The sequence below is a fragment of the Euprymna scolopes genome, chromosome 24 (assembly GCF_053919585.1).
Source record: "Euprymna scolopes isolate OS-2025 chromosome 24, ASM5391958v1, whole genome shotgun sequence".
Classification (NCBI taxonomy): domain Eukaryota; kingdom Metazoa; phylum Mollusca; class Cephalopoda; order Sepiida; family Sepiolidae; genus Euprymna; species Euprymna scolopes.
Window position 1 is genome coordinate 7,185,175 of NC_136505.1, and position 20,095 is coordinate 7,205,269.

Here is a 20,095-nt window from a genome sequence, read left to right on the forward strand (position 1 = left end):
GCTTAACGTCTCATTGACTAAATAATTTCGTCTTCACTTGAAACATTCTTGGACACTCATCTCCCATTTACGGGATAGAACGATAAATTTGTCGCCCTAAAGAAAACAACACTACAGCTTTATTTTAAAACTTTTATAGAAAAAATCAATTCAGGTAACTTGATTATGTAGTAGAACTGACATCTATTCAATGTAGCCGCCTTCAGCCTCAATCACCGTCTCGATACGGGTCCAGATTGGGAGCATATTTTTTCCACAGGCGCCGGCAGGAGCTCGACGATTACTCGGCGGATGACGGTGGTCAGACTGGTTTTGGTGTTGTGGGAGGTCATGTTTGTGATGTCGACGTATGATTAAACGAAGTAGTTCAACAGATTCAGTTCGTGGGTGGGGGGGGGGCAGTGAGAGAAAAGTACAAAGCTGTAGCACTCCTTCTGAAGCCAAGCCTTGGTCTATTTGTATTTGTAGACTGGAGTCCTGTTGTCATAGCAGGGTCTGCCAGTGGCCACTTGATTCACCAGGAGATAATCACACGTTTCAACACTTTAGTGCTGACTTTCAAGCCTACTTCGAAGATATGAGGTGGCATGATGTGGTCCTCACTTGAAACCGCACCAAAATAATATCCGTGGCCACAAATCTTGTTGAGCTGTGCCCTTAAGCGTTGAACCGTCCATATTTGCAATTGTAGGGTACTGGCAATTATCCTGTTTTCATAACTTGGATCGGTAGAGAACATGAGTTGTACACCGGCGCATCTTTGATCTCGCTCGCTGTACATTGTGTTACTTTCAGACATAATAGAAGGCTTTCATCGCTCTTGCGATTTGTATACAATTGACCAACTAGTAGATGGTCTGCAACAAAAAAGAGAACCGGTTTTCATCAAATGGAAATGGAATCATGTCATCTTTTCTAGGGCTAAAATTTTATCGTTTCACTCTGTAATACCGATTTTTACTTTTGGTTGTCCTTACAGGTTGTTAATTAAATTTATATATTTATTATGAATAAACTTTGTTATTCTTTGGTATTCCCTTATTTTCTACGCTTCTTGCGTTGTACACCACGTTTACACACGGGATCACCACGTTGTATGCAGTCTACGTCGCAAAGGAGACGAAGAAAAAGAATAACGCCTACTCACTTTTTCGTGTAAAAGTTACATTTATTTTCTCATTTTCCCGCCACGCGTGACTTCTCATTACTCGTGTGACGTCACCCACGCCTCTAACGTGATCTCTCTTCATTTTTATAGTTTTTCTTTTTCCTTAGCGTGACGTTATTTCGCATGCAGGTCGGTATTTTCATACGCGAGTCAGCGCCATGTTAAATCAGCAGTTTTTCTCACGGAAAAAATATTGCACGTCTCTCTCTCTCTCTCTCTGTTCTAATGTTATTTTAATGGCAAGTGGAAAACATTTGCAACAATTACTCACCCAGCCATAACTGCTAATAAATCCCTTACTCTCTATTAATGTCTAAAACTAAATGGAAAATTTAAGAACAGAAGTTTCTTTACTGGAATTGTCCGTCTACGGAATACAATACCACGGAGCTGCTTCCCAACTGACTATAACATTGTTTATTAATTTTATTGATTGCAGACTATTATCCTCATCTTTTTTTAGTGGTTGCTTCACGACGTTTCTGCCAACTATTACTATGGCCTTCATCAGGGGGTAACTGCGACGGGATAGGAACTCCGAATCTCTTAACTGCATCCACAACAATCACTGCCTTCCGTAGTTGTTGTCATCTCACCACCTTTTAGCCTGCTTTGGGTAGGATTGAAACCGCAATTTTCAGACAATTCTCACCTGGAACCGTATGTCATATACTGGTGGTATTAAGATGACGTATATTCTGTATTGTTGTTGCTGTTGTTCGTTTAGGGAGAGTTTTAGTGAGATATCTAGAGACAGAGAACACACTTCTATAGGAGCACCAGCCTGTAATTCAACTAAGAGAATTTGGAATATCTCGATAAACTGAGAGATAGTGTGTTTGACATTTATTTTTTTTTTTTTTTTTACAAGGCACATTGCCACTTTGGTGTAGGGGGCTACTATCAGGGGCAACAACTACTGGGGTACTATGTAGGGATTTGGGCAGCAAGATGTTGGTTCACGTTGCACTTGAACTTCTGCACGTCAGTACAGTTGGAGAAGCAGTGACCCGGAATGGAATTCCAAAGTCTAGCGGTTCTGGGGAAGAAACTACTGGAGTAGAAAGATCTTTTACATCTAGGGATCTCTACTGTGAAGGGGTGGGATTTTACAGCCTGTCAGGTCTGTCGAGGGTGTTCACGTCGTGGGGGCACAAGTGCTTGCAGTTCATCAGAGCATTCACCATTAAAATACTTGTAGAACAGGCAGAGGGATACAACGTATCGTCAATGGGACAGAGGCTGAAGCTTAGATGCCAGTTCAGGGCCTATCAGATTTGCGACTCTCTTTTGAACCTTGTCAAGGAGCGAGAGACTAGTAGCAGATGCACCAACCCAGATGTGGCAGCAATACTCCATACATGGGCGAATGGTTGCCTTATAGAGGTACAGGATATTTTCGTGTGTTAGTAGTTTTCTAGCACGGTAGAGAGAGCCCACTTTCCTTGCAGCGGCCCTGGCAATGCCCTCGATGTAATTGTTCCAACTCATGTTTCCTGTGAACTTTTGGCCAATGAGCTTGAGAGACGTGCTCTCATATAAAGAGTCGTTGGTCATTGCTATAGGTGGTAGAGAAGCTTTCTTGTAATGATTGAAGGAACCTAGTTTAGTCTTGGCGTCATTGAACATCCACTTTTGTCCCCATTCCACTACTGATTGGAAGGTCATCCTCTAGTGTTTCTGCCATTTCTTTAGATATATGTTCATTTGTTTTCCTGTCGTGCCTGTTATAGAATGTGGTGTCTTCAGCATATATACCCATCTCAGAGGCAATTTTGTCCGGGGGGTCATTTATGAATATCAGGAACAGTAGAGGTCCAAGGTTAGACCCCTGGGGCACTCCCGCATTTATATCATATTGTTTAGATGTACGACCGTCGAGGACAACCTGGATTTTTCTCTTATCTAAGAAGGATTTAATTATGTTAAGTATTCTACCAGTGATACCGTATGATCTAATCTTCCTGAGGAGACCCTCATGCCATACCCTGTCAAAAGCCTTAGATATATCTAGAGCTACCACTCTGCCCTCCCCCGAGTTGTCCAGTGAATGGTATATACGTGCAGAGATTATAGTTAGGATATCTGCTGTGAAACGGGCTTGTCTAAATTCATATTGTTGGTCAGTCAGAAGTTTAGCATCTGTAAGGTGATGAACTAGAGCATGGTTAATTAAGGTCTCAAATATTTTGGCAAAAAGTGGGAGGAGGCTAATGGGGCGATAATTTAATGGGTCAGTTCTTTCGCCAGAATTCTTGAATACTGGTACCACAGAAGCAGTTTTCCAATAGCCCGGAAAGCAAGATTCATTAAGGCATTTGTTGTAGAGTTTGGAGAGAACTGGATCTACTTCGGCTGAGCACTTTTTTAATAGCACAGCTGAGATGAGATCGGGTCCACATGCTTTTGAAGTGTCAAGGTTGTTTTATGGTAGCATGCACCTGAGCAGGGGTGATTTTCAGATCCTCTAGCGTGGCGTCTGTCCGCATAGGAAATTAAGGTAGGCAGTGGTTGGAAGGGTCCAGTGCGGAGTTTGAGGCAAACCGACTAGCAAGCATGTTAGCCTTTTCGGTTGCTGAGCAAACAACCTCGCGATTGTTGGTTAGTGGGGGAATTGTTGATTGCCCATTATTTACTACACTGTTGTAGATTTCCAGAAGTCACGAGTTCCTAGTTTTTGTGCGTGGGTGCGTTTTTTAGTGGTTCCCGTAAATTATCTGTTAGCTGTCGCTATTTCTTTCTTAACGTTAATTCTAGCTTCTATGTACTTCTGTGTGTTTGAACTGGACTTATGTCGGTTAAATCTGCGGTATGCATGCTGCCTTTGAGCAATGGCAGTTGCGCAAGTCGAAGTAAACCACTGGGGAGAGTGGGGCTTGCTATAGAATTTCCGCATGGGAATATGCGCTTCGATTGCAGTTTTGAACCATTTAGTGGTCTCGTTTGCACACTGTTCAACAGGAAGAGAAAAAATATTTCCCTATGGGGCATCTCTGATAAGATCTCTGATGGCTTCCCAGTCAGCCTTTTTATAATATCTCGTTGTTTTGAGCACTGGCTCTTCAGTTTTGGCTCTAGAGTTTAGGGCGATTTCAACCATTATCACTGCATGATCAGCGTTCCCAAGTGGGCTGTCGGCATTCGTTATACAATCATCAGGAACTGTGGTTAAAAACAGATCTAAAAGTGATGCGTGTTGTTCTTCCTGGTCAGGGAAACGGGTTGGAAAAGTAACAATTTGTGATAGTGAGTGAGATATAGAGAAGCTATGAGTAGTTCTGCCCGCTGCATCTGTGTAAGTAGAGAATCCAAGCCAGTTTTTGTGATGGACATTAAAGTCACCAAATACATGTACTTGTGCGCTAGTGTCGAGGGAGAGTGGTGTCTATGCTGTCAGAGACTCTGTTTATTATGATGCAGTCTTGAGTCGAGGGAGAGCGGTAGAGAAAATAAAAGTAGCTAATGTTGTGTTGCATGATTAGTCTAAAGCACATAAAGGCTTGATCATCCGATTCTAGGTTTGTTTCTCTAGTCAAGGGAGGGTATTACGAATGTAAACTCCAAGTCCGTGCATGTGTCTGTCAGAGTCCTTACGGCAGAGTGGGAGATATCCAGGCATGTTAAAGTAGTTAGAGGGGATGGAGGAGTGTAGGTTAGTCTCACTTAGTGCTAAGATATTCGGGGTATTTGTTAGGAGAAATGCTTCAACATCAGCTTAATTAGTTCTAAACCCACGGATATTTGTGGATGCAAGCCTCAAGGGAGGAGGCAAGTTGGATTTGTTTGACCCTAAGCCTGGTTTAAGCTTTTTTTTGGATTGTACTGACATCATATTATTTTTAACGAGTTTCAGTTAGGTAAGGGAGAGCTAAACAGGAGGTTATACAGAGTATCACACATGCATCACAAGTAGACCATCAGCTGACCCCCCCCCATCAACTAGGACTGTGGCCTCAGGAAAGCCCACCGGGGATGAGTGCAGGGTCCCTTTCCATGCGCGACATGGCACTACAAACATCCCGATATTATACAACTGTTGATGGAGCAGCCGCTCTAAGCGCTACAAAGAGTTAGGGCTCATGTACTACCAGTTGGAAACAGCAGCCAGTAACTGTCAATCCGGTACCCTCAACCATCAGAGGAAGGTCAAGCCAATCTAATTGCTCAGGCATATATGGTACTCAAGCACTCTCAAGTGCCCAGTTTTAGAGGTGGGGTGTGTCGGGAGTGGGGAAACGGCGTTCATTGCCCTAGACAAGAAACAAGATCTACCACTGGGTGTTTCTGTCGAATTACTGTGATAGTGTCTCTGCGCCTGACTAATAGGCAAAGAAGGAGTATGGAAGCCAGGCGATAGACAGAACCTATCTACTCTTTAAGCAATTTAGGTTTGCAAACCGGTAATTTGTTTGAATCACCAGCTCTAGGAAGGTTGTCATCCAAGACTGAAGACGCCTCCCTCCCCTTTGATTTAGTTTCAGAGTTTTCCTTCTCCTAGACGGATGATCTGGAAAGATCTACTGGGTCCGTCAGCACTGAGAGGGTTTGCTCCGCGCCTGGGTTCTAATCCAGGTATTTTTGTGACCCCGCGTGGTTAGTTAATGTTACTGGGTTAGTTAGTAGAGGTTATATATCTGCTGAATAGTTACACTCCTCAAAGTTAATTAAGGGCATTGCTATTTCATTGTTACTGGATAAAGGGGGTGAGTAGAGCTCATGCAGTGTAAGCAACTATGATTGTAAGAAGGCTTGTTAGAAAGGAGATAATGTGGTTTGAGGCTTTCCCTTTATATATTTCTTTTAATTTATTCATGTTAGCTTGGGTTTAGGATAACATTAAAGTGTGAGTAGGTTTTAAGAATTGAACTACAAGTTGTGCCCAAACTATATTTTAGATGTCAGCAGGGCTTGAGATGCGAGTGCAATATAGTACGGATAAAATAGTAAGTTTTGAGTCATGTGTAATTAGGTAAATAGATATATGGGCAATTTTTTAGTAGATGCGAATAAAGTTGAAGGTACAAAGTGTGTTTCTATTATTGAGGGAAGATAATTTCAGCTCTCAAGTAAGAGTCATGGACATTTAGCATAACAAGGAGCATTGATTCAGTTTCGTATTAAACGTTGCAAAGCTATCTAGGAGGAGACATAGTTATGTAGTGCAGTGCGCTTTGCTTCCGAGTACATACTTTGGCTGTCAAATACCTAACTGGAATACATATATGTTTGTTGTAAATCGTCTAGTGATTGGAATGACAGCTGGTTTCACTTATCAATGAATAACGAGACACTTTGCTAAAACAGACTTGGTTTATTTAGGAAACATTCATATATACACCTTGCGGGGGTGAAGGTGGTGGTGGAAATGGTGTGATTGTGAACGTGACAGGCAGTTCCTCGTCGTCTGTCTCTTTCTCTCCGTCTCCGTGTCTCTGCCTTGTTTTTATTTACCATCTCACTTTTATGGACTTTCGACTGGTAACCCATAAATATTTTGACCAGCCCGGCGTTTGCTTTTGGTCTTACCTGCGACCGAATTACGTCATCTCCAGGTCATCCCATTCCCGGGTTTCATTTTTGTCGGTCAGGATTTAAGTTCATTCGAACCTTGCTCCATACAACGGCCTGACTCATAAAACGACTTGCGTCATATGACCAGGTCATCTAATTCCCGGGTTCCATTTTTGTTGGCCCGGATTTTGAGTTCGCTCGCACCTTGCCTCTCAATAACACCGTAGAGATTCAACGTCTCTATCCACTGCGTCACGGGCCTCGAAGGGCGATCAAGTTTGAATTTTTTGGTCTTATAAATTCATGTTTATTTATTATCTGATCTTCCATGGTCGGGTCCGTACCGAATGGTATATATATTATTTAATTGGAATTCATTATTGAGATGAGTTTTATTTATTAATTTATTTTCTTGCGGGCTATTATCTTCAAAATGCAGTTAAGATAAAATTAGGATAATAGTCCGCAATAAATAAAAATAATAAATTATATATGTATATATATATATATATATATATATATATATATATATATATATATATATATATATATATATATATATATTTGTTTACTATTTTGGGGGGAAAGAATTCCAAAGTGCTCGATTACAAAGAAAACTTTTTTCGATATAAGAGCTTAATATTTATTTATTTAATAGTACAGAAGTTCAGAAAATACATTGGTACCGTCGGTTTCAGACTCAACATAAAGGGGACCAGTTAATGGTAAAACGTAAATGATGTTGAGAAACAACATGGCTGATGAGAGCCTAACATCATTTACGTTTCACCATTAACTGGTCTCCTTTATGTTGGGCTTGAAACCGACGGTACCAATGTTTTTCTGAACTTCTGTCCTATTAAATATATATATATATATATATATATATATATATATAACATTGTTGTTTTCAAATTAAATGTAAATATGTTCTTGTTGAGTCGTCGTCTTAAATAACCAAACCCTACCCAAGTTACACAATTGTTGTTGCCTCACAATCTACCCGGCAGCTATTGATCTTTATCTCCAAGTGACCGTTGGGCCTTGATAAGCGGTGATGCCTTTTTAAAGAATGTCTGTTGATACGACTGTTTAAATAGCACAATGACCGAGTCTGCTTCCATACAATAAAAGTATACACGTTTTTCATTTATTTGTCGTTATTAAAGTCTATACGCTGCAAAATCTGATTCAAAAGGAAATTGCTAATAATTTATTAAAATGCACGTCAGTTTATCAAGCACGCACAACTTTAGTAGAAACACTGAAAAGATAGAAATGTAAAAACTAATTATGAATGCTGTGCGAGCAACCTATAATAATTGGAATGTTTTAATAATAGCATCAGAACCTTTAGGATTAATTAAACTGAAATCTTACCGTGTGGATGGCATTGCTTTTTCAATTGATATTTTGGAACATTTATGATGAGAAACTAGAATAAATCCAGTTTAAATGCAATGAAATCGTTCATCTCTACGGAAAATTGTAACATTAATAATTCAAACGCGAAAGCTGACGATTTTAAATAGATTTCCAAGCAAGAAAGAAATTCGATCTATTTTTAAATATTTACTTGATACAAAATAAGCTCCTACGTTGTGTGTATGAAACAACGTTGTTATATACGTAAAACGGAAAAACATATACTCAGGATACGTCCATTAATTCTATACGCTTAATAACGAAAAGACTATTTCTTCCTAGCTGGCATCCCGGCGTTGCCTGGGTGCGCAATACGTTTAAACATGATATTTTCATTTATGCAGATTGCGTATGTATTATTATAGAATTAATCCTCTATTGATTATTACGAGGAATAATCTACCCGGTAGATTAATTCGCAAAAAAAGTATTATTATTATTATTATTATTATTATTATTATTATTATTATTATTATTATTATTATTATTATTATTATTATTATTGTCATTATTATTATTATTATCATTATCATTATTATTATTATTATTATTGTTATTATTATTATTATCATTATTATCATTGTTATTATTATCATAGTTATTATTATCATTATTATTTTTATTATTATTATTATTATTATTACTATTATTATTATTATTATTATCATTATTATTATTTTTGTTGTTGTTATTATTATTATTATTATCATTATTATTATTATTGTTGTTAATATTATTATTATTATTATTATTATTATTATTATTATTATTATTATTATTATTATTATTTCTTTCATCAAATTTTGTTTGTGTTTGTTTCCAATATCACGACAGCTGATATTCGGGCTTGACGATGAATGGCCAGGAAAAGTTACTTCTGACTAATGTTTAATTTTAAAATATGAAAACGAAGAAATGATTTGCCGTTATTTTATTCGGATTCAGACGGATGTCGTCTTTGTCGCTTCCCGACCCCGACTGACTGGTAGGAAACTCTGCTTTGTATCTTAAACCCGTAACGTAATTTCTATATCATGTTTCAATATAGTTTTCCAATGTATGTTTTATTTATTTATCCTTTGAACAGTTGTACACGATTTTTTTTTCTTTTCTACCTTGAAAAAGAGATAGTACTCTCTAAAATGAGGGACATCAACACCTACCATCATGCTTTTACAACACATTATCTTGGCAAATAAACGTAATATAATTAAAAACTTTTGAAAATTTCTTCTGATATGGTCATTATTCTTTTATATGCCAACTCGTGACTGCGGAGTTTCCTACGAACCTTATTGATATAGCCTTCAAACACAAGTCCTCTCATATATATATATATATATATATATATATATATATATATATATATATATATATATAGTAATCGACATACAGTCCTGTTTCGTTTTATCACAACTCATCAGTGCCGAGAATTGAACCTAGAACCATCGTGTTGACAGTCAGCACTTCTACCGATCGACCCACGGGAACGGCGTCTGTAAATTATATAGCCAAATGTCTATTTAAACAATATATATATATATGCAATGCTTAAACAAGGAGTTAAATCATAGTAATAACAACAATAGCAATAATAATAATAATAATAATAATAATAATAATAATAATAATCATAATAATATTAATAGTAATAATAATAATAAATAATAATAATAATAATATTAATAATGATAATAATAATCATATTAATAATAACAACAATAATAAGATTAACACTAATAACAACAATAATAACAATAATAATAATTCTGATTTCGTTTATGAACGTCTCTCTGGAAAGGGATGGGATTCATTTCCAGAGGATTTACCTTAACCCCGGCTTCAAATCAGGTGCTTCAAAGATCAAGGGTTTTCCTAAGGATGTTGATGGTACCTATAATTGCAGAGGTTTGAAGGCCGCCTAAAACATCGGGGATTTGTAGTTTTTTCAATTGTCCTTCTAGACGGTACTTTTTCTTCTGTAATAAGCCAAGACGATTCGCAATAACGTATGACGCTGCATACAGAAGCCTGTTAACTTCCGTAATCGATATGTTCTTTCTTATGATTTTGTGAATTACTCCTTGAATTATTTTTATCTCGTTTTTCACCTTCCGCCTATCACTACTCTTCATACTTGGAATCTCTATGATATCGTCTCTAAGAAGAACCTCCCTTAACTTCTGAAGTACTTCTTTTTCTACAGAAGTCAAAGTTCGAACTTCATCACCACTTCTCCATACATCTGCATTATTGTTTATACATCTCTACCATTTTGTTTTTGTTTTTATTTATTAATGATTTCAATATATGATAAATTAAGAGGTACCATTTAAAATTGCCGCAAATTGTTTCTTCGTTTGTATATTTTAAAACTAAAGATTAATCAGAAGTGACTTTTCCGGGGCATTCATTGTCAAGTCCAAATATCAACTGACGTGATATTGTAAACAAACACGGCCGGAATTTGATGAATGCCATTATCATTATTTTTTTTTTCTTTCGAATTAGTCTACCGGGCAAATTATTCCTCGTAATAACTAGTAGAGGATTGATTCCATAATAATACATACGCAATTTGCATAAAAAATATTTTTCAAGCGTTTTGTACGACCGGGCAACGCCGGGCTGACAGTAAGTATATGTATAAGTAAGTAAGTATATGTATAAGTAAGTACATATATAAGTGTGCGTAAAAAAGTTTTCGATTCCGACATAATCCCGTCGTTTCACATCAACGCAAATAGCTCTTCGATTCATTTATACGTTGTAAGTATATTACTGGTATATAGTGACGTCTTTTAGTAGTGATGATTGTGGTCATCATTGTAGTGTTATTTCAAGTTAAAAAAAAACAGTTGTTCGCTTTCTTCAATAGTCGTGATGATAATAGCAGCCGCCTTTCTCTCCTGGTTACTGCATTAACGGATAACAAAACAAAAACGCAAACAAAATTCTTGCGCAATTATGACATGTTCTTTGCCATTTTATTGTTTTACAGCTTAAGGTTTCGTGACCCCATCATCCGCCCTTCCGAGGAGCGGAAAAAGACAGAGAACCGAAAAAGGTAATCAAATCCTATCAGTTCATCGGTAAAGGAAAAATTTTACAACTCTCTTTGCCACGTCTCATATCGGACTTTCATTCAGTAACGTCATATTTTGACAATCTCCATAACACTAATCTCTTACTTTCTGAGTGAATTTTTGTGCTTAATTTTAACCTTGTGTGAAAATTTCGATTTAAACACTACTTTTACTTACCCGACATTAATTTTGCGATATATGTATACATACGTTTATAAGTATTTCTAACTATGTAATATGAATAGATAGCTGCTCAATTACACACACACACACACACACACACACACACATATATATATATATATATATATATATATATATATATATATATATATATATTAAAATATATAAATAAAATAAAAATTTCCATTTCAAATATGAAAAGTTATATGAGAGCTCAATAGTACAGGACTAAAGCAATAGTCTTTAGTTATTTTAACCGTTTTCATAACAGGAAACAAAACTTGAATTGTTTCAGCCTATACTAATAATTAATTCTTTTTTCCGCCCTTTTCTATGGTGTAGTGCCTCCGATTCGGATTCCAGTTATTCTTTTCATAACTTTAATTAAATAGTGTAACGTAAATCTCTCTCTCTCTCTCTCTCTCTCTCTCTCTCTCTCTCTCTCTCTCTCTCTCTCTCTCTTTCTATCTATCTCTCTTTACACACACACACACATACACACACACACACACACACACACACATATATATATATATATATATATATATATATATATATATATATATATATATGTAGATATAGATATATAGATCGATATTTACGATCGGATATTTTCGATTTTCGATACTTATCAGATAAATTTCTGTACAAAACATATCTAAGAACACTGCCAGGTATATAAATTAGTTTTGTGTGGGAAATTTTAAAAGATGGGCTCAGCCGTTTCGGAAACTATAAAGAAGGAACTCACACACACAAAGTGACTTTGATAAGATACAACCACACACGCGTGCGCGCGCACACACGCACATACATATATATATATATGTGTGTGTGTGTGTGTGTGTGTGTGTGTATGTATATATATATATATATATATATATATATATATATATATATATATATATGCTCAAACATATATGGGTGTGTGTGCAAGTTCATAGTATATGTGTGCCTATTTTTCTCACGCAATCATCAGTGCTAAGATATTAACAAACACAAACGTAAACGGCAATAACTACAGGGAAAAAAACTCCGTTGCAATTTACAGTTAGTAATCGAAGGCGTTTTCCAAATATATCTATGCACACTTATATATGTAGATATGTGTACATATTAGAGTGAAGGGCGGAATATTATATATGCATATGTAAGTGTATCCATGCCTGTTTTGTCATGCTTAATGCAATATCTGACAATGAGATCATTGTTTCCACAACATCCGTTATTATTATTATTATTATTATTATTATTATTATTATTATTATTATTATTATTATTATTAGCATCGGCACTTGAAATAAATTTCACCATTTTATGGGAAATTATTTATCGTCTTTTAAAATGCAAAGGAATATAGATAAGTTCGTGGAATTATTCCATTGTCTATTGTTCATGTTCATAGTCTGAAAAATATTATATATATATATATATATATATATATATATATATATATATATATATATATATATATATATATATACTCAACGAATCTTTGATCTACACCTTAAAATTTGCTATAAAAGGTTTTCAGCCATGCGGAAAAAAGCGTTGCGAAATCTCCTATTCACGGTAATTCTAAGTAAACAGGGCATTTTAAAGGGCCAAATATTTTAGGTGATTTAAAATCAGAAACCTTTTTATTTATACAATTATTAATAAGGTCTTCAGGGTAACCATTACTAATGAAATTTTCCCGGATCTTATCTAGTTCGGCGTCCAATTTAATAGATGAATAAATCATGAGGGCTCTATGTACCAACGTATTGATTAAGCCGATTTTCACGATTTAGGTACAAAAAAGACCAGTTCACATACAGGCCAGTAGAAGTCGGCTTCCTGTAAATGGTAGTGAGAAAGCTACCTCTTGAACATCCAGCAAGAACGTTCAAGAAGGGGAGAGTGTTGTATTTCTCACATTTCATAGTGAACTGCAGAGCCCCATGAAGAGAATTTAACCTATATAAAAATGCTGACCCTTCATTTTCTATCTATCTATCTATCTCTTTCTGTTACTTTTCTTACTCTCTCTTACTCTCTCTCTTTCTCTCTCTCTCTTATGTATGTATCTATCTACCTACGTCTATCTGTTCTCTAACTCTCTCTTACTATAAATCTCTCTAAATCGTTCTCTTTCTCTTTCTCTCTCTCTTTATATATATATATATATATATATATATATATATATATATATATATATATATATATATACAAACTACTTATTTAAGTGTGTCTGTGGAATTATAAATGTGGGTTTGGTTTATTGCTTTTATTTTACATATTTGATATTAATTATTAAAATAAACGTAATAATTAAGTAATTTTAGTTATAATCACGTTGATTTAAATTATTTTACATTTTTAATATTTTCGTGTCATCCTTAACCACTTAATTAGAAAAGGTATATATAATAAAATTTATATCTTATATTAGAATTAGAAAATGTATATATAATAAAATTTATATCTTATATTAGAAATAGAAAATTTATATGTAATAAAATGTATATTTTATATTAGAATTAGAAAATGTATATATAATAAAATTTATATCTTATATTAGAATTAGAAAATGTATATATGATAAAATTTTTATCTTTTATAAGAATTAGAAAATTTATATATAATAAAATGTATATTTTATATTAGAATTAGAAAATGTATATATAATAAAATGTATATCTTTTATTAGAATTAGAAAATTTATATATAATAAAATGTATATTTTATATTAGAATTAGAAAATGTATATATAATAAAATGTATATCTTTTATTAGAATTAGAAAATTTATATATAATAAAATGTATATTTTATATTAGAATTAGAAAATGTATATATGATAAAAGTTATATCTTTTATTAGAATTACAAAATTTATATATAATAAAATTTATATCTTATATTAGAATTAGAAAATGTATATATGATAAAAATTACATCTTATATTAGAATTAGAAAATTTGAAAAACTAGTTCCATTTTTTTTTGAGTTAGTAAAGATAGAGTCGGCAGATCCATTTTTTTAAATATGTCGTTTTAAGCAAAAATAATGGCACGCCGAAAATAGTAATATATCCCCAAATTACGAAAATTCATCGAGTAGAAAGTTATTTATAGTTAAAAGTTATTTTTTTATTGTGTAAAACTGCATTTTTCTTTGATATTTCAAAGTAGACGGGGAAGAGTTCACACACAGGGGGCATTACTAGGAACGCATATTTTTAATTACATTTTAATGGCGACTAACATTTTATTGATTTTATTTTTAAGTATATTATGATTTTATTTCTTAGTATATTATGATTTTATTTTTTAGTATATTATGATTTTATTTTTTAGTATATTATGATTTTATTTTTTAGTATATTACTATTTTATTTTTTAGTATATTACTATTTTATTTTTTTTTAGTATATTATTATTTTATTTTTTAGTATATTACTATTTTATTTTTTAGTATAATATGATTTTATTTTTTAGTATATTACTATTTTATTTTTTAGTATATTATGATTTTATTTTTTAGTATATTACTATTTTATTTTTTAGTATATTACTATTTTATTTTTTAGTATATTACTATTTTATTTTTAAGTATAATATTATTTTATTTTTTAGTATATTATGATTTTATTTTTTGTATATTATGATTTTATTTTTTAGTATATTACTATTTTATTTTTTTAATATATTACTATTTTATTTTTTAGTATATTACTATATTATTTTTTTAGTATATTACTATTTTATTTTTTTAGTATATTATGATTTTATTTCTTAGTATATTATGATATTATTTTTTAGTATATTACTATTTCATTTTTAGCGTATTACTATTTTATTTTTTAGTATATTACTATTTTATTTTTTAGTATATTATGATTTTATTTTTTAGTATATTACTATATTATTTTTTTTAGTATATTATGATTTTATTTTTTAGTATATTACTATTTTATTCTTAGTATATTACGATGTTTTACATGAAAATTAAGTACGTCATATTGTTTTTGCTTAAAACGACATCTTTTTAAAAATCGAATTGTCGACTTTTTCTAAACAACCACCCAGTTTTTTTTTGTCAATTTTTATTTAAAAAAATATTGATTTAGTACTAAATGAAAAATAATAATTGAGCATGAATTTATGAAGGTTATGTCCATGTCTGTGTCTATGTAAAATTCAAGTGTGATTTGGAAACATTCAGGCTGTCTTTTTGAATTCGTATTTTTTGGATTCATCAGACTACTGTTCTCATCTTGAGTGTTATCCTCACAATGTTTCAATCGATGTAATCTCCGACCTTCTTTAGATGTATTTTGTCGAACTCGGGAATCTTTTATCTGGAATCGAGAATCTTTCTGTTGAACTCGGGAATATTTTGTTGAACTCAGGCATCTTTCTATTGAACTCGGGAATCCGCAGGAATTTCTCAAAAAATACAAGTGTGAATTACTTAGAATTTCTACCCGACCATGGCTAACGGGACGAGATCATGCTACCCGCTAGGATTAAATAAAGACTTCCATTCGAAATTCTGTGATGAGAACAGTAATCCGAATAATCTAAAGAACATGAATACTTAACTTCAATCTAAAAAATTCTGAAACGAAATGTCGAGTTGAATGTTTCAAATTTCACTTCTTATATTAATATTTCCATTGTTTTGTTTTTGGTTGATGTTTGATTTCGAACTTTTATTAAAGTTGAACACACCTGTCCTGTATATTAAGTAATCTTCTCAGCTACTCAGGTGTGCTTTAGATTTTCTTTTTTTTTTCTTTTTTTTTATTTTATTTATTTTTTTTTTTTTTGTGAAATGTAAGTAGTAGTTTGTTATTTTTAAATTGAAAAGTTCCTGTCAAACTAACCAGGGAATACACATTTAATGCACATGCATATATTTTTTGAAAATATTATTTTTAATAATAAGAATAAATAAATCAACGCGACATCAAATGTGGGTCCCACTAAAAAATATTCTACGTTTTATTACATACTAGCGGGGGTACCCGGCGTTGCCCGAGTGTTTGTTTCCGGGACGGGGGGGAGTTTTAAAAAATGTTATGGTAGGTAAGTAGGAAGGATCAAACCCGGAGTCATGAGTAAAAGTAGGAAAATAAAGTGTGAAAAAAAAAAAAAAACCATCTGCAACGTTAACAGTTCGGCCACCAAGAAAAGTCCATTCCAGTTGTTTAGGAAAAAAAAAAAAAACGACTACGGTAGGTCGGCGCGAACGTGAAAATATAATGTGAATTGTCCAGCACGCTAACCACTACGCCACAGAGCACTGCAACTTAGTTTAGTGATTTTAAATAACTTCACATGAAAGAACTACGAAGCCAAACCGGTGTTCTCTTCTCAACTGTTTCTTGTGAACGATCCCCAAACGGTGTTAAGTGGTGGCAGGGGGAGGAGGAATTTATTAGAGAGAAAATATTTTACCACTTCCATTGATCTTAACCGATTTTGGCCGTGACTTCTCAGCAGAAAAAGTATAGAAATCTAAGATTATCGAGGAATTTGAGAAATAATAAGCCTATAACACACCTCAGATATTGTTCTGCCGTTTGTGCATATTATATTTGCATGAAATATCTTGATTTTTAATCCTATTAAGGTCAAAATCCGACGAAAAAATGAGTTCATTTTATTTATATTGAGAAGAGATGAACGCGCTGAAAAAATGGCGTAAAAAAGAAAAACAAAACAAATTGTTTTAGAACTTACAGTGGGGATTAGTTCCGCATATACATTTAACATAATTCCATTTCCGGACCATTCGAGCTTTTAAAGATAATTAACCCCCCCCCCCAGAAATGCACAATATTTATCTTCCTAACCAAAACCAGTGTCATCTGCATTTAACATGCTAAAAGATCGTTTGACATCAAATGAAGATGCAGAACTGATCCTACCTTCTAAAGTTTTATTCAGGTAATCACGTAATTTTTATGGCGCCTTAGCGGAGAGTGTTCATCTATAATAATAATACAAAAGTTTGTGGAAGATTGTTAGCTCGAAAAATATTTACAACCTAGACTCGTTATTGATATAATAATAATAATAATAATAATAATAATAATAATAATAATAATAATAATAATAATAATAATAATATACAGGTTGGAACGAGGAATTTATCGCCCTAAAGAAGACAACACTACAGCATTATTTTAAAACTTTTATTGAGAAAATAAATTCAAGTAACTTGATCATGTGTTAGAGCTGAAATCTATTCAATGTAGCGGCCTTCAGCCTCAATCACCGTTTCGATACGGGTCAGGAACTTGAAGCACGCCTTTTCCACAACCGTCAGCGGGAGCTCGGCGAATACTTGGCGGATGGCGGCAATCAGACTGGGTTTTGTGTTGTGGGAGGCCATGTTGGCCATGATCTCGACGTATGATCAAACGGAGTAGTCTAGTGGGTTCATCTCAGGGAAAGAGGGGCAGTGAGAGAAGGATACAAAGTTGTAGCACTCCTGAAGCCAGGCCTGTGTCTCTTTGAACTTGTGGGCCGACGACGAGTCCTGCTGCCACACTCAGGGTCTGTCAACGACAAATTTATTACACATGGGGATCACTACACTCTTCAGCACAGTAGGTATACTTTGATATCGCCTTTCGAGCCGACTTTGATTGTGTGAGGTGGCATAATGTGGTCATCACGTGAAACCACACAAAAAAACTATAACCCTGGTGGGAAACTTTGTTTCTTCACACTGAGCACGTCCCTCTAGCGTTGAACCGTCCAGATTTGCATTTTGAGAGTGCTGGTAATGGTCCTGTTGTCATAACTTGGATCGGTAGAAAGCATGAGTTGTACAGCGGCGCATCTCCGATCTCACTCGTTGAACATTGTGACACTTTCAAATTAAGTATGATTATAAATTCGTGACAAGAAAAAACATGAATCTTAATTTTGATATCACAATGTGATCCCCGGATTCTGCAAGTGTAACAGATCTTGTAGGCTTACACGATTTCCTTTATCATTAATCAAAATGACATTTAACAATGATTTTAAAATAATTCTTTCATTCTAATCTCAAAGCAATAACCCCATGGCCAATTATGATCGCATCACCGCGGTCACATGTTCAACTGTTTCCATGTATTTTTTTCTCAATCGAAATGGCATTCCCCTTTTTTGCGCAGAGATAAATTTTAAATGATAATTAAAAAATAATTTCCAACCAAAATAACCGATTATCAAAGGCAAGCTATTACTCAGCAGTCAAATCATAAACGAACTGGCCTTCAACTATTTTTTTTTACAAGGTGGTCACCACTAATCAAGGCACTCGGGGATAAGGGTTATTGCGTGTAGAGTACATTAGTGTTGGCATTTGATAAAGTGTTTTACTGAAGGGGCGGTTCATCAGGAATTTGTTAGGTTGGACTTTAAGACATCCAGGCTGTTGTCAGGTGGGAAACAGGCAAGCGGAACAGAGTTCCACAGGTGTGCACTTCTATGAAAAAAGCTTTGCTCATGGAATCTACGTTTTGGTTTTGGCACAGATAAACAGTGGGGGATTTTTTTACAGTGGTTTCAGCTAGACGGGTGTTTTTCGTGAAAGATTGGCGAGGGGGGACCAGAGATTGGAGCTCAGACGAACACTTGCCATGGAAGTAACGATAAAACAAAGACAGGCTCGCAACTTCTCTCCTGTGGGAGAGTGGTTGCAGGGAATAGAAAAGGGCACCCCCACTAAGCCACGACGTCTATTTTCTACTCTGACAAGTGAAATTTCAGCTTGACTCTGGATCGGATTTGTCGTTAATAAACGTCAACACTTGGAAAAAGCTGGGTAAACCGACTCTTCAAAAGTCAAGTAAAGGTGCACGAACAGTGACAGGAGACGAAATAAAATTCGAAGAAGAGGTCATCCTGTCCATTAATTTAAATAGCACGATGAAGAAATTGAAAATCTTCGTAATTAAAGAAAGCGAGAACTTATTGGGAATTGACTGGATTGAAAAATTCGATCTTTGGGATAAACCAATGAATGCTTTTTGTAGAAAAATAACCAGTTGCACCCCAACATTAGAGAATATTAAAAACGATCTAAAAATGAAATTCACAGAAATATTTCCTACTGGACTGGGAAGATGCAATAAATTTAAGGCTTCGTTCGAGCTAAAAAAGGATCAAACACCGGTGTTTAAGAAAAAACGAAACGTACCGTTCGCCGGTTTAGACAAAATAAATAGCAAACTAGATAGACTCGAAAAAACAGGCATCTTATCGAAAATCGAAAGTGTACGTAAAAAAAGTCGGAACAAATTCGAGTCTGTGCAGACTTTTCTATGGGACTAAACGATGAATTAAAAGATCACCACTACCCTTTACTAAGCCCTGAGGAGATATTTGCCAGACTAAATGGGGGCAAAATTTTTTCAAAAATAGATTTGTCCGACGCCTATTTACAAATTCCGATGGAAGAAGAATGCTCAAAGATATTATGCATTAACACGCACAAAAGCTTGTTCAAATACAACCGTCTACCCTTCGGGATAAAAGTCGCACCGGCGATTTTCCAACAAGCAATGGATACCATGCTGAATGGAATAGATTGTACTTGTGCATACGTGGATGACATAATCATCAGGAGCGCGTCCATAAGTGAACACCAAGAGAATCTAAAAGCAGCATTCACAAGAATAAATGAATACGGATTCAAGGTGAAAGAAAACAAATGCGAATTTTGTTTAGACGA

The 20,095-nt window shown here is 34.3% G+C and overlaps 1 protein-coding gene across 10 annotated transcripts in view; it reads left to right on the forward strand.

Annotated features, from left to right (window-relative positions):
• The window catches only part of LOC145246571 (cytosolic phospholipase A2-like), a 594,967-nt gene that overhangs the window by 374,928 nt on the left and 199,944 nt on the right, over nucleotides 1-20,095 (forward strand). For 5 of the 10 annotated variants that reach the window (XM_080108180.1, XM_080108179.1, XM_080108178.1 and 2 more), the window contains one exon: nucleotides 11,106-11,171. The exons of the other annotated variants lie outside the window; for them this stretch is intronic. In XM_080108180.1, the coding sequence (XP_079964306.1) occupies nucleotides 11,106-11,171 (66 nt within the window). The remainder of the gene's footprint in view (nucleotides 1-11,105; nucleotides 11,172-20,095) is intronic. 10 annotated transcript variants of the gene reach the window in all.